Source organism: Thalassophryne amazonica, chromosome 8, assembly GCF_902500255.1.
Source record: "Thalassophryne amazonica chromosome 8, fThaAma1.1, whole genome shotgun sequence".
Taxonomy (NCBI): Eukaryota; Metazoa; Chordata; class Actinopteri; order Batrachoidiformes; family Batrachoididae; genus Thalassophryne; species Thalassophryne amazonica.
In genome coordinates this window covers 101,758,421-101,773,404 of record NC_047110.1, presented here as the reverse complement: position 1 = coordinate 101,773,404, position 14,984 = coordinate 101,758,421, and the positions used below count along the sequence as shown (strand labels likewise).

The 14,984-nt window shown below is 42.5% G+C and overlaps 1 protein-coding gene across 1 annotated transcript in view; it reads left to right on the top strand.

Moving 5' to 3' along the window:
* The window catches only part of hsf4 (heat shock transcription factor 4), a 67,738-nt gene that overhangs the window by 37,052 nt on the left and 15,702 nt on the right, over positions 1-14,984 (top strand). Inside the window, exons 10-11 of the mRNA XM_034177100.1 lie at positions 56-173; positions 1,770-1,835. Of these exons, the coding sequence (XP_034032991.1) occupies positions 56-173; positions 1,770-1,835 (184 nt within the window). The remainder of the gene's footprint in view (positions 1-55; positions 174-1,769; positions 1,836-14,984) is intronic.

Genomic DNA, 14,984 nt, shown 5'->3' with positions numbered 1-14,984 from the left:
AGGGGAGCAATTTCCATATGCCTCTTTGTTAACATGCTCCTGCTGGTGTGTGCAGAGTGGAGGCGTGCGATGCTGTAGAAAACATGGATATGAGTCTGGAAGAGCTGCAGCAGCTGCTTCTAAGGAGCCATCAGCACAGCAGTGTGGAAGCAGGCAACAGGGCCGTGATAGATGTAAGTCGGCTTTTATACAAACACACAGTGACACATACGAGGTCTGTCCATAAAGTATTGTACCTTTTTTTTTTTTTTTTTTTTAACTATATGGATTTGATTCACATGTTTTCACGTCAGACAAGCTTGAACCCTTGTACGCATGCGTGAGTTTTTCCACGCCTGTTGGTGACGTCATTCGCCTGTGAGCACGCCTTGTGGAAGGAGTGGTCCCGCCCCGTCGTCGGATTTTCATTGTCTGGAAATGGCGGAATGATTTGGGGTTTTTTCCCATCAGAATTTTTTCAGAAGCTGTTAGAGACTGGCACCTGGAAACTATTCGAAAAATTTATCTGGCTTTTGGTGAAAATTTTACGGGCTTCACAGAGAATAAGGTCTGGTAGTACAGCTTTAAGGACCCTTTTAAGGACGCTCAGCGCGCCACGCTCAGCACGCCACGCTCCAAGCTGCGACGACACGGCACAGGCCACTGGACCATTTCTGAGCTGATGGCTCTGTGGATACGAGACCGTCGTGTGCTCTTTCTCTGGTTATCACAAGAGCTGGACATCAGCCATTTTCTGGCAGATTTCACTTTTAACAAGAGATTTTGTCATGGAAAGCCGCGCGGAGGCTTCGCGCGTCACGACCAATTCGCTTTGGAAGCGAGACAAAGGAACACCTCCGTTTCGGCGTGTCAGAGGACAAGTTTGGACATGTCCAGCTCTCCACAATTTCACTGATACTTACTGGACTGGTAAGCATTGAAAGCCGAGATAGACATGTCCAAACTTGTCCTCTGACACGCCGAAACGGAGGTGTTCCTTTGTCTCGCTTCCAAAGCGAATCGGTCGTGACGCGCGAAGCCTCCGCACGGCTTTCCATGACAAAATCTCTTGTTAAAAGTGAAATCTTCCGGAAAATGGCTGATGTCCAGCTCTTGTGTGTCCACTTTACTGACATTCTGTCACAGACCAGGCTATGGACCCCCTTGCAGTGATCGACAATGATAAACTCCAGAATGCTAGGAATACACACTAGGAACACTGTGAACTCAAGGAGGATGCAAGAAAGTGGGATAGAACCACACTGATCTGGCAGGGATCACATCAAAAGAAACACATCATAAAGGATGCTCATTTATTAACTGTGGAAGCACGCAAGCATGAGAACTTGAAAAGTTAAAACTCGGAAGGAGTGGTGCACAAGGAAACTATGACAACAAATTACAACAGAGGGCCGTAATCATGAGAAGTCTATTATTAAGCTATGATCGCTGAGGAGAGGTGAGAAAGAACATAAAAGGTGCACAGGTGATAAAATAAAACAAAACGAAAGCAATAAGAGAGCGTCAAGCTGAAAGTAACAGAAAGACACCTGCACATTGCTCTGCAGGGGGATAACAAACAAACCAGAAAACATACTGTAGGTTCTCTGCGAGGGACGAAAATAACACGGAACAAACCATAACTGAACAAAGAAATGCCCCACAATGGCCCACGCGTGCCCGCAACCTGTGACACACTCAAACTGATAGTTGTATCTTGGACACTAAACTGAATGGATCAAAATGTTCTCACCACTATTTGCTCTCTGTCTCTCTTTCTCTCTCTATAGCCCTTCACTTTAAGCCTGCCCCTGCCTGAGTGGAATTTCACAGAAATTGAGTCAAATCTCAAATCAGTAAGTCATATAGTGTGACTGTTCATAAATACATAAGATGATAAGGTGGTTTAAACTGAACAGCCAGGAATTAAAATGTTCTCCTGCTTTAATCATGTTGTGGGATGAAGCTTCTCTGCTTATCTCACCATCAGTTGTTGCAGCTTCACCAGTAAATGGGGATTACACAAACCACTGCGTTTAATTCCAGTGGTTTACCAGCTTACCATGAAATATTTGGTTGATAAGTGCAGCATCACGGGCCACTTCTGCCACTTCTGGACTCTTAAAAAAGCTGATATGTGCACAAACTTTCTGAACTAGTCCGTTTTTTTATTATTCCAAATTTAGAAGAACAAGGGCCTTTATTATCATTATGCATACATTCAGTTAAATTTGTCATCTGCATTTAATCCAGCCTTCTTATAAGTTAGATGCAGCCTTGGTCAAGTGTATAGAAAGAAGGATGCAGATGCATGACCCTAATGTGCATGTTTTGATTTTCCCATAAAACATGTCATCTTAACTGATTAACAACCATTTTGCCTTTGATATTTTGTTGATACACGTTCCAATGTTCCATGCTTGTTTCTAATGCATGCCAATGTTTTATTTGTAATGATCAACAAATACGAGGTCTATTAGAAAAGAAACAGACCTTTTTATTTTTTCAAAAACTATATGGATTTGAATCACGTGTGATTGTGTCAGACAAGCTTGAACCCTCGTGCGCATGCGTGAGTTTTTTCACGCCTGTCGGTTGCGTCATTCGCCTGTGGGCAGGCTTTGAGTGAGCACTGGTCCACCCCTCCCGTCGGAATTCCTTTGTCTGACTTCTTGCTGAGAGACTGGCACTTTGCTTGATCAAAATTTTTTCAGAAACTGTAAGGCACATCCAAGTGGACACCATTCGAGATATTCAGACTGTTTTCGGTGAAAATTTTAACGGCTGATGAGAGATTAAGGAGTGTTACTATCGCTTCAAGGACAGCCCACGGTGCCGGACGGCGCGCCGCACCCCGAGCCGCCATCGTCAGCCTGTTTCGAGGTGAAAACTTCCAAATTTAAGCCTCTGTTGACCCAGGACGTCGTGAGAGAACAGAGAAGTTTCAGAAGAGGTCGGGATCAGCAGTTTATCCAGACATTCCACTGTTAAAGGAAAGACGTGCGGACGGATTTGCGCGTCACCAGTCCCGTCGCCAGATCTCAGTCTTAAGGGGAGCTTATGAAATCCACCAGGTGGGCACCACTATTAATAGCTTATTTTTGCTTATTTTTACTATTCACGCAGCCCTAATCCCTCACAATAATCATCACATTAACCATGACCAGACCAGCTCTCTCTCTCTCTCTCTCTCTCTCTCTCTCTCTCTCTCTCTCACACACACACACTCACTCACTCACTCACGTTTGCACGCACACACACACACACACACACACACAAGTACAAATAACGTATTAGATCACATGCAGCATCTCGAACTAAACAAACAAAAAAACACCACGGCGGGTGCATTTCAAAGCAACCAACAGAGAGGTAGCAGTAGCAATAGTACCAATTGCCATCACACACAAACACACCAGTGGCGGATGCTGGTCTTTCAAGGAGGGGAAGCTCAATTTCGGCCTACATCATAAAATGTGTCGGTTTATTTATATGTAAATTCTACCCTCCGTTCCTTTTCAAGAAACAGTACATTTTATTTGTTACAGCACTTCCAGTCAGCCAGCTCACTTTGTCATACCAGGACAGCTGAAAAGACCTGTTACTTTTCCCCACCTTTTGCACCAAATTAATCTGAGGAGTTGATCTGCCCTGCTGTTTAACTCTAAGTTTTTCTTCGTTAAGGAAGAAATCCGGTCCACAACATTCAAATTGTCTGCCATTATGTGCAGCTTGCTACCTAGCTAGCTCGCTAGCTGGGACTGGCGCGAGGCTAGTGTGAAGTTTGTCCGCCTGTGAGTGCTTTGTGACGGTGTAGGAGCTCAGCAGCACCCGCTGCTCGGTAGGGACAGAAACTGCGAAGTCAGTCTCCAAACAGCTACAAAAAACACACCAGAAATAGAAGCTCGATTTGTCGCTAGTCGTTTTTAACAAAGAAAATCCCGCTAAGCTGATTAGGAAACTCTCCGGTTCAATTCAGAACAGAATGAAAATTAAAAAATGGTCCCACGGATGTTTACACCAAAAGATCGCTGATTTGCTCATTTCGCTGTCAATCAAAAAAGGGATTCAGCCTCAGACAGATCATCCAATCATCATGCAGAAGCTGAGCGTCCGGGCCAGCCGAGGCCAGCCCACTGCCCCATAGACCCCCAGACACACTGAGCGTCCGATGGGCGGGACAAAGCCCAGCATTTATCCAATGACTCGTCTCGTTTCGCTGCGCTATTGAAGTCTGTGGACGCTCAGCGTCCACACTGTTTAAAGCACTGTGAAGCTGTGGGTTTGAGTGAGAGGGAAGCCGCGTCGTTACCAGTGCTAAGAAGCTGATTCTGAACAAAAGCTGAGCGCGTTGTAGCGCATATTTAGTCAGTGACATGTACACACAACAGGATATATTTGATCACTTATTTTTTGACATTTTAGGGGAAGCTGAGCTTCCCTTGCAGTCTTAGCAATCTCCTCTGACACACACACACAATAAAAATTTGGACCTACTTTGAGTAGAGTGCCAGCGCTGTCCTCTCTTTCGTCCACCCTGTGTCAGTACAGAATCCACGGAGGCAGAAATGGGTCCAGGGTTTTCTTTGCCAACGACATCATGTGTTGGTTTATCTGAAGCTGGGGTTTTAAACCAGTTACGTATATCCATATTTAGGAAAGCACAAAAACTAGCTGCTGTCTGCTGGCAAAAACTCACACTTCGTTTCCCCCATAAACGCGGTAACTGATTGTTGCTGGGCAACACTGACGTGATTACATATGTAGACAAACTTTCCAACAAACTCACACGGTTTTAATATATTTAATATCTTAGTGATTATGCAACACTGGCTGTTTTAACCCAAAGCAAGTACAATAAAATGAAATTAGGATTTTATTTATCTATTTATTTATTTGAGATCTGTGACTGTGATCTGGCTTGGGTGGGCGGGCCCAAGCATATTAGTGGGCGGACACTGCCCCCTAGGGCCCGCCCATAGCGACGGGTGTGCGCGTCGCCACCCAGCCGCTCATCGCGCGGCGCCACGGCAAAATACCTCCGTTGGAAGCATTACAGGACAAGTTTGAACATGCCCAGCTGTTAAACAATTTCTCGGATACTCACTCGACTGAAAGCCATCGAAAACCGCCTGAATCTTACGAATGGTTATCAACACAGAGGTGTTTTGCTGTGGCGCCGCGCCATGAGTGGCTGGGTGCCGACGTGCAAATCCGTCCGCACGTCTTTCATTACAAAATCTCCTTTAACAGTGGAATGTCCGGATAAACTGCTGATCCCGACCTCTTCTGAAACTTCTCTGTTCTCTCACAACGTCCTGGGTCAACAGAGGCTTAAATTTGGAAGTTTTCAGCTCGAAACAGGCTGATGACGGCGGCTCGGGGCGCGGCACGCCGTCTGTCACCGTGGGCTGTCCTTAAAGCGATAGTAACACTCCTTAATCTCTCATCAGCCGTTAACATTTTCACCAAAACCCGTCTGTATTTCTCGAATGGTGTCCACTTGGATGTGCCTTACAGTTTCTGAAAAAATTTTGATCAAGCAAAGCGCCAGTCTCTCAGCAAGAAGTCAAAGGAATTCCGACGGGAGGGGTGGACCAGAAAAAGCCACTGGCATCTTTTAATTTACAGATGTATTTTAGGCTTACTTCCCTCATATCTCCAGGTTTTTATCAGCACAAAAGCCGCAGGTAGTTATAGTCTGCGCTCCCAGGATCTGCTGTTGCTGTCTGTTCCTAAGGTCAGAACAGAATGGGGAAAGAAGGCTTTTAAATTCACCGCAAACTTCACTTGGAACAACTTACAAAATGACCTGAAACTTCAGGAGCTGGTCTCTTTAAATACTTTTAAAGCACTACTACAAGACTTGGAGGCTGAAACATCAGTCTGTAGATGCTTGGACAAATGATCACATGATGCTTATTTTTAAACAACATGTTTCATGAGTATCAATGTTTGTTTTATCCTGTTTTGTTTGTTTTAACTTTGTCTCTTTTGCTGCCTGTCTTGGCCAGGACTCTCTTGGTAAAGAGATTTTCAATCTCAATGAGCTTTTCCTGGTTAAATAAAGGTTTGAAATCACTCAACATAGTTCAGCATAGCACTCCCAACTCGGTGTAACACTGGGCAAATTCAGTGGACTAATCTGGCAAATTCATACTCAACTACATATATTTCTGGGTAACTCTTTTTGTGCTCAGCATGAAAACTGCCTGTTGTGTTTTGTACAACCCCTGGCAAAAAATTATGGAATCACCGGCCTCAGAGGATGTTCATTCAGTTGTTTAATTTTGTAGAAAAAAAGCAGATCACAGACATGACACAAAACTAAAGTCATTTCAAATGGCAACTTTCTGGCTTTAAGAAACACTATAAGAAATCAAGAAAAAAAGATTGTGGCAGTCAGTAACGGTTAATTTTTTAGACCAAGCAGAGGAAAAAATTATGGAATCACCCTGTAAATTTTCATCCCTCAAATTAACACCTGCATCAAATCAGATCTGCTCATTGACATTGACCCTATGTGTCTTTTTGCAAGGAATGTTTTTGCAGTTTTTGCTCTATGGCAAGATGCATTATCGTCTTGAAAAATGATTTCATCATCCCCAAACATCTTTTCAATTGTCCAAAATATCAACATAAACTTGTGCATTTATTGATGATGTAATGACAGCCATCTCCCCAGTGCCTTTACCTGACATGCAGCCCCATATCATCAATGACTGTGGAAATTTACGTTCTCTTCAGGCAGTCATCTTTATAAATCTCATTGGAACGGCACCAAACAAAAGTTCCAGCATCATCACCTTGCCCAATGCAGATTCGAGATTCATCACTGAATATGACTTTCATCCAGTCATCCACAGTCCACAATTGCTTTTTCTTAGCCCATTGTAACCTTGTTTTTTTCTGTTTAGGTGTTAATGATGCCTTTCGTTTAGCTTTTCTGTATGTAAATCCCATTTCCTTTAGGTGGTTTCTTACAGTTCGGTCACAGACGTTGACTCCAGTTTTCTCCCATTCGTTCCTCATTTGTTTTGTTGTACATTTTTCGATTTTTGAGACATATTGCTTTAAGTTTTCTGTCTTGACGCTTTGATGTCTTCCTTGGTCTACCAGTATGTTTGCCTTTAACAACCTTCCCATGTTGTTTGTATTTGGTACAGAGTTTAGACACAGCTGACTGTGAACAACCAACATCTTTTGCAACATTGCGTGATGATTTACTCTCTTTTAAGAGTTTGATAATCCTCTCCTTTGTTTCAATTGACATCTCTCGTGTTGGAACCATGATTCATGTCAGTCCACTTGGTGCAACAGCTCTCCAAGGTGTGTTCACTCCTTTTTAGATGCAGACTAACGAGCAGATCTGATATGATGCAGGTGTTAGTTTTGGGGATGAACATTTACAGGGTGATTCCATAATTCTTTCCTCAGAATTGAGTGATTCCATATTTTTTTTCCTGTGCTTGGTCTAAAAAAGTAACCGTTACTGACTGCCACAATCTTTTTTTCTTATAGTGTTTCGTAAAGCCAGAAAGTTGCCATTTGAAATGACTTTAGTTTTGTGTCATGTCTGTGATCTGCTTTTTTTCTACAAAATTAAACAACTGAATGAACATCCTCCGAGGCCGGTGATTCCATAATTTTTGCCAGGGGTTGTAGCTCCTGTAACGAGCCATCTTATCTTGAGCTCAGCACGTTAAGCTGAGGCACCCAGGAGAACTATCAAACGACAGAAAATGCTTGAAACTGCTATGAGTTTAACTGACCTTTCCTGACTTGCACACCAAGCAGTATAACTCGACCCCCCCACCCCATCCCCCAAAACCAGGAGCTGTGCCATGTCACTAATCAGGAAAACACGCGCCAAATTCAACATTCTCTGTATTTGTGATCAGGATACTGGATCCTGGGAAGAGCTTATGGAGTCATGAGGTTGCTGGAGAGAGGTGTTTGGCAATGCCAATACCTTTGCAGAGGAATAAACATCCATGTCTTTAGGGTCCTTGTGCTTCCAGTCATACTGTAGGGTTGTGAGACTTGGTTGCTAACGGGTGACCTGAGGAGATGAGTAGATGTCTTTGGTACTAAGTCTCTTTGGATGATGACTTTGAGTCAAGTGAACAGTTGCTTAGGGAGACTCAAATGTGGTATTTCACTTGCCTTGTCAGGGAACAGTATGATATTTCAGCCATGTGGCACGTTTCTCTGTGCATGATCCAACACTCATGTGGCTCAGTGTTGAAGACCTCTGCAGCACCTGGAAAAAACCAAGTGGATGCCCTTTTTTCAGCTGCCTGCTGCAGATAGATGGTTAGTTTTGAGAGGTGGGGATGGACAGGATGTCTGCCTGAGTGGTTACCATCACAAGGCGGTTTTGTGTTGTGGTGGATGCGGCCATGCGAGTCAACAGCGTATGTTCCCAGAGCTGACCCGATCTGACCTGAAACTCCAGGTGTTAGAGCTGCTTAACCCCTCTTGCTCCTGCTATCTCTGTCATTGGGCAAGACTTTTAATCTGCATTGTCTCAGTCCACTCAGCTGCAAAAATGGGTCCAGGGCTTGGCTGCAGAAGTAAATGTGAGGCATCATTGTAATGCGCTTTGAGCATCTACGACAGGGGTGTCAAACTCAATTGCACAGGGGGCCAAAATCCAAAACGCACTTTAGGTCGCGGGCCGAACAGGATGAACATTTATTGAACACACTAAAACTTTAAAACTTTTAAAACTTAACTTTTTTGAACATGAATGTGAATAAAAACAGACAGGACTATTATTCCGGAATAAATCAATTTAAACCTTAAATAACTTGTAATATTTTGCTCTCCATAAAATATATCCTTTCTAAATTATACAAGTTAGAAAAAAGTAAACGTTAAAAGAACAAACATTCAAATGTCTTTACTCTTACGTCATTTTATATAAAAAATAAACTTAAATTTAAACTTACTAAAATATCCCAAAAGATTTTGCTCTCCATAAAATTATATCCTGTCAAAATTATTCAAATTCAAAATATGAACATGCTGCATAACAAAACCTGGAAATATAATTAAAATTTCAGTAATAACAAATCAAATCATTCAGTTTTCTTTGCTCTTATGTCGTTTTATCAGAGCTGGATGCCTGGCATCTTTTTTTTGCCAACAAGTTCATTTATGTTTGGTGTGAGTTTCTGTGTTGTGGAGAGTCTCAGGATGGACTGCAGGTGTGTGCTGTTTTGTTAGTCTTCATCACTGAGAAGAGCTTCTCACACAGGTATGTGCTACCAAACATGCATAAAGTTCGAGCCACATGTAGACGGAGCTGGGGTATTTCTGCAGGAATGGCGTGAATAAACTGTGCGGGCCCTGCAGTGTCATACTTTGCCTTCAGTGTGCCATTACACTGCAGCTCAATCAGCTCCATCTGAATCTGCACAGGTGCAGTTTCCACATCGACGGCAAATGGGTTGCGAAGCAACTCAAAATTCTTTTTTTGTTCTTCAAAGTCACCAAAGCGCCGTGCAAACTCAATGCGCAGTGCCCTCAGTTTATCAGCAAAGTGCATCTTTGGGAACACCGTTGTGCCCACTTGGTTCAACATTACTTGGCAACAGGGAAAGTGGGACAAGTTGCACTGGTGCATTTGTGTCTCCCATAAAAGCAGCTTCACTTGAAATGCCTTCACTGCATCATACATGTCAGTGATCATGTGGTCACGTCCCTGGAGCTGGAGGTTTAAGGCGTTGAGATGAGCTGTTATGTCAGCCAGAAATGCCAACTCGCATTTCCACTTTTCATCCCTAAAATTGGTGGTCTTTTCCTTTGCTGTCCATGAACTGACAGATTTCGTTGCTGAGCTCAAAAATTCTGTTGAGAACTTTTCCCCGACTTAGCCAATGCACCTCTGTATGATAAGGAATGTCAGCAAACTCTGAATCTATCTCCCACATAAAGGACTGAAATTGCCGATGATTTAAACCTTTAGCTCGGATAAAGTTTACGGTTTGTGTTACAGTGCTCATTACATGGTCCATCTTCAGGACTTTGCCACAGAGTGCTTCCTGGCGTATAATGCAGTGATATGCAGTTAACTCACCAGTACAGTTCTCCTCCTGCATCTTTACTCGCATCCTTCCCACTAGTCCTCTTTTTTCACTACACATAGATGGCGCTCCATCAGTAGTAAGTGCAATAAGTTTGTCCTAGGGCAGTTTCATGTCGGTTATACTTTGACATACATTTTCAAAAATGTCTTTTCCAGTCGTTGTCCCGTGCATCGATTTAATGTCCATTATTTCCTCTGTAATGCGCAAATTGGAGTCCACTCCACGGATGAAGATGGCCAGCTGTGCAGTATCAGTCATGTCAGTACTTTCATCCACAGCAAGAGAGTATGCAATAAAGTCTTTGCTTCTTTCACTCAACTGTGTTCTTAAATCAGTGGCCATCTCACAAACTCAATCAGCAATCGTATTTCTACTCGGGCTTACATTGATCATGCAGCTCTTCAGAAATTCTCCTTCTGTAAATGGCCTGGCTGATTTGACGATCTCCTCTGCCGTGATAAAACTTGCTTTCACAGCAGCTTCACTTTGTGATTTTGCACAGGTATGTCTGCTTAAGTGTCAAATTCTTCTTTAACTCTTCTGCTTTCTGTATCTTCTGCTCTGCATTCAGGTCTTTCAGGTTATCCTGATGTTTTGTCTCATAGTGCCGTCTTAGATTAAATTCTTTAATTACAGCCACATTAGCTCCACAAATGAGACACACTGGTTTACCGGCAATGTCAGTAAAAATATACTCAGCCTCCCATCAGCTTTTAAAGGCTCTGTTTTCAGAATTGACTTTTCTCTTCGGCATCGTGAGGGCTCAGTAATTCCGGCGCAATAACTTGCAGCATCATAAGCTAGGCTAAATGAGCGTGAAGCGTTTGGCAAGGCAGCTGAAGCGCTGCATTATGGGATCTGGCAAGGCAGCTGAAGCGCTGCATTATGGGATCTGTAGTTTATTGTGTTATCAGCGCTTCATATCACCGGGCCATTAATAACAATATATAAAATGATCTCGCGGGCCAGATAAAATTACACGCCTGGCCGGATATGAGTTTGACACATATAATCTACGAGATGGAAAATTGTTGTAGAAATAGGGTGTGATCTACTGAGATCAAAACATAATGAGTGCTAAATTGTGCAGGCTTTCCCAACTTGGGTTGGTGAATTTTAACACCCAATTTCAAACTGCAAACTCAGTCAAATTCTGATACATTTCCTTTTGATCAAGATAAATCTCAGTGCGTGTGCAAACCTCACCTGTTTCCATGTTCAGCACCCATAATTTTGCACACTCAAGTGGACACACCCTAAATTGCATATTTCTGAAAGCAAACATGCCAAATGACAAAATGCACTATTTTGCAGATGAGAAAGACTCAAGCCACAGTGCATAAATCAGCATGCACACTTTTTTGCAAGTTCTATGCTGTTTGCACATGTTTTTACACATGCAGACTTTTAACTTGCGATCTGCTCATTTGCTGGCTGTTGCCAGAGCACCGCCTTCTTGGTTAGCGTCTGACAACCAGACATGAATAGAAATCGATGGGCATGATCAATGTTTTCAAGAGAGTTTTATCTGCATTTCTGCATGCAAATCTGCATTTTCTGTGCTATTACTGTGCTATTAGATTTATTCAAACTCAGTCCCACACTTGTACAACCAATATTTGTCAAAACAAATACAGAAGAGATTCAGACTATTTATATAATATGAGCAAAACGACGATCAGTGGCGCGAAGCTCGCTCATGGTACAGGGAGTCCTAAAGAGGAAGTACCAAATTCTTAATCCACAGTCAAACAGGAAATGTTAAAATGTCAAAAACTTCCTGGATTGACAGACGAGATCCCATGGAATCTCGCGGGAACTCAGTGACAAGCTCACACTCAAACAGGAAGTGCCAAATTTTCAGTCACAGTGAACAGGAAATGTCAAATGTTGAACACTTCCTGGCATGGGTGGAGCTAGAGCAGAGGCCGGGGTTTCACTGGACTCCCCTGAAATCTGATTGGACACAGATGATTGACATGTCACAGCACCACATGTCTGGTCGAAAGACCTGCATTTTCAAATCAGTGAGTCACATTGACAGCTAGTTTCTGTTGGGAAAGTGTAGTGACACGGGCCTACAACAGGGGACGTAAATGAACGGACAATGGATAAGCCAAAAACAACAATTTACTGTTGTGAATGTGCACAACGACATACAAACAATCACAGATTTTGAAGACAGTCAATGTACAAAGGTGATGTGTGGGCAGGCTCGAGGATAGAAGACGTCTGTCCAGAGAAGAGCCAGGTCCCACACGATTTCCACTGCCAACGGATCTGGAACACACCGGAGCCACCAAGTCCTGAATCCCCAGGTGGCCACTGTCTCCAGCTGTCAGACCTGGTACTGCTGGCAGGAAGCAGAAACAGTTAATGGTGGGTGTGTGTGCACACAGCCAGTAAAACAGTCAGCAAGCAGTTCCTTTTTAGTGGGAAAAACACTTCCACCTCCTGATCTCACTATGTCCAAAGTTCGTGCAGATCCCAAATTACACTCAACCACTGCAGGAGTGAGGAGCGGGAACGCCTACTCCTCCCAACTTCTACAACCTCAGCTTCAAGCTGTAAGTGTAATGGGTTACATCTGCAAACTCAGAATTGACAGTTTAACAGCTCTCCAAGCCTAGATGCAAAGAACGTTACATCTAAACTTGCTGCAAACTAAATATGTGCGAACTGCACCAAACGGCTGAGTCGTTTTACCTGAAGGTTTTGACGATTTCTCGGCAGGGAGGTGGAGTTGCTGCCCGGCTCTTATGGGATGTGGTGATTGATGTAGATGTGTGACAGCTGTCACTCCAGGGTGCTCCTGGGAGGTGGGTGCGCCCTCTGGTGCCTGAAGCCCGCCATTCAGGCAGGGCGCCCTCTGCTGGTGGGCCAGCAGTACCTCCTCTTCAGCGGCCCACACAACAGGTTCCTCCTGTCCAGTAGTTTGTGCTGTGTACCACAAAAGTTCTAATCCACCTTAGTAGAACTGAACACATTGTTTGAACTATGGACTTCTAATCACACCAAACTCATGTTGGTGAGTAAACAACTGTATTTTATGTCAGAAATGAGGTCCAGGTTGTTAAAAGCAGCATTTCTCCTTTAATTCGGGTTGCGTTATATACACATGTTTAAGCTAACAGACAACAGCTGGTTCATGCTCTGTTGGCTTATTAGAGCAGCAGATAACTGAAACAATCCTTCAAATGGTGATACAAGCATCAAATTCAGCACAAATACAGCTGGAGCAAACTTAATGAAGCAACTTTAAATTTTGACCCCTGTCTGTGGATTATTTGTGCTAAATTTGATGCTTGTATCACCATTTGCAGGATTCCATTCTAAATATTCTCTTATCTGCTGTACTATATATGAGATGTAAGATGCTGCTCCTCAGTGTTTCTCAGTTGCCCTCAAAAGCATTGGAACAGTTGGTATTTCAAACATTTTAATTTGTTTATTCCATTTCAAATACATTTTTTTCTAAAACTATCTTCCTTAACTCAAACTGAAAGCAAATCTCTACAACTTGATATAAATTAATTAAAAATATAAAATCCAACTTCTTGATGAAGTGGTGTAGATGAGGATTTTCTTAAAAAGAAGACCTGAAAGTTCAGCTACAATTTGCCAGAAAGTACATTTGAGATGAAAGCCTAGATTTGATGTTTTGGTGAAAGAAACTTTTGTATTTCTTCATAATTGATGTAAATAAATTCCAAGACATTTTCAGTGACTTGGAAATGTTCATGTTTCCATCCTCTGACTTGTCTAAAGAAAACTGGCAATAAAACTGATTATTATTTCCAGGTATTATCAAGTTTTAGAGATTTGCTTTCAGTTTGAGTTTGAGGAAGACAATTTTAGAAATTTTTATTCTTTATTCATTTATTTGTTTGTTTATTGTATTTCTTGTATTTAAAATGGCATAAACAAATTAAAATATTTGAAATTCCAAATCTTCCATACGTTTGGAGGGCACAGTATCGTAACCTTATGGTGAGTGTAAAATGAGTGTGGTAATATTACTGTTTTGTTTAAGAATGTTTAATTTTCACTGTTGCTGCACTTTGTGTCAACTCATAGTCATATCATATATCATATTGATATGAAAATTCAGTAAAGTATATCTTCTATTCTACATTACAAATCTAATGTGGAACTCTACTAGTGTTTACTAAGGTACACCTAAATATCTAGAGAGAGAGAGAGAGAGAGAGAGAGAGAGAGAGAGTAGAGCCACTTAGGTGCCTGGCCTTGAGAACCAGGGATGGTAGGTTGAAAAGCTTTTTTTATCTGATGGGAACTCTCCCTACCCACCTAAGCAGCTCAATATTGACAATATTGAGATACGATAATTTGGCCATATTGTACAGCCCTACTGTCAACTAGCTGAAAACTTTTAATATTAATTTACATCTTCATTTAAAAAAGCTTAAAGTGGCAGGGTATTAAGAGGGCTGTAATTGGGGGGTCAGCTGAAAAGCAAAAAAAGAAAAATGCTTAAAATGTCGGGGGTTTGGGGGCAGAGCCCCTCCAGAAGATGAAAGGCAAAATAAGGAAAATGCTTAAAAAGGTGTTGGGGGGCAGGGGTTGGAGGGGCGGAGCTCCCCTAGAAGCTGAAAGGTTTTAGTCATGCTCATGCTCCCAAGAACCATTTTACTGAAAAAAGTCTGAAGAACCTAAAGGACATGGTTAGATGGTGAGGAGCTTTTCCAGGCATGTGAGAGGCAAATAAAGAAAAATGCTTGGCGGGGGGGGGGTTGCCATTCTAATGCTCCCCTGAAGCATTTACTCAAAATAAAGTCTGAAGGACCTAAAGGACATGGTTCAATTTCAATTTTTTTCAATTTATTAATTTATATAGCGCCAAATCACGACAAAGTCGCCCCAAGGCGCTTCACATAATTCACAACAACA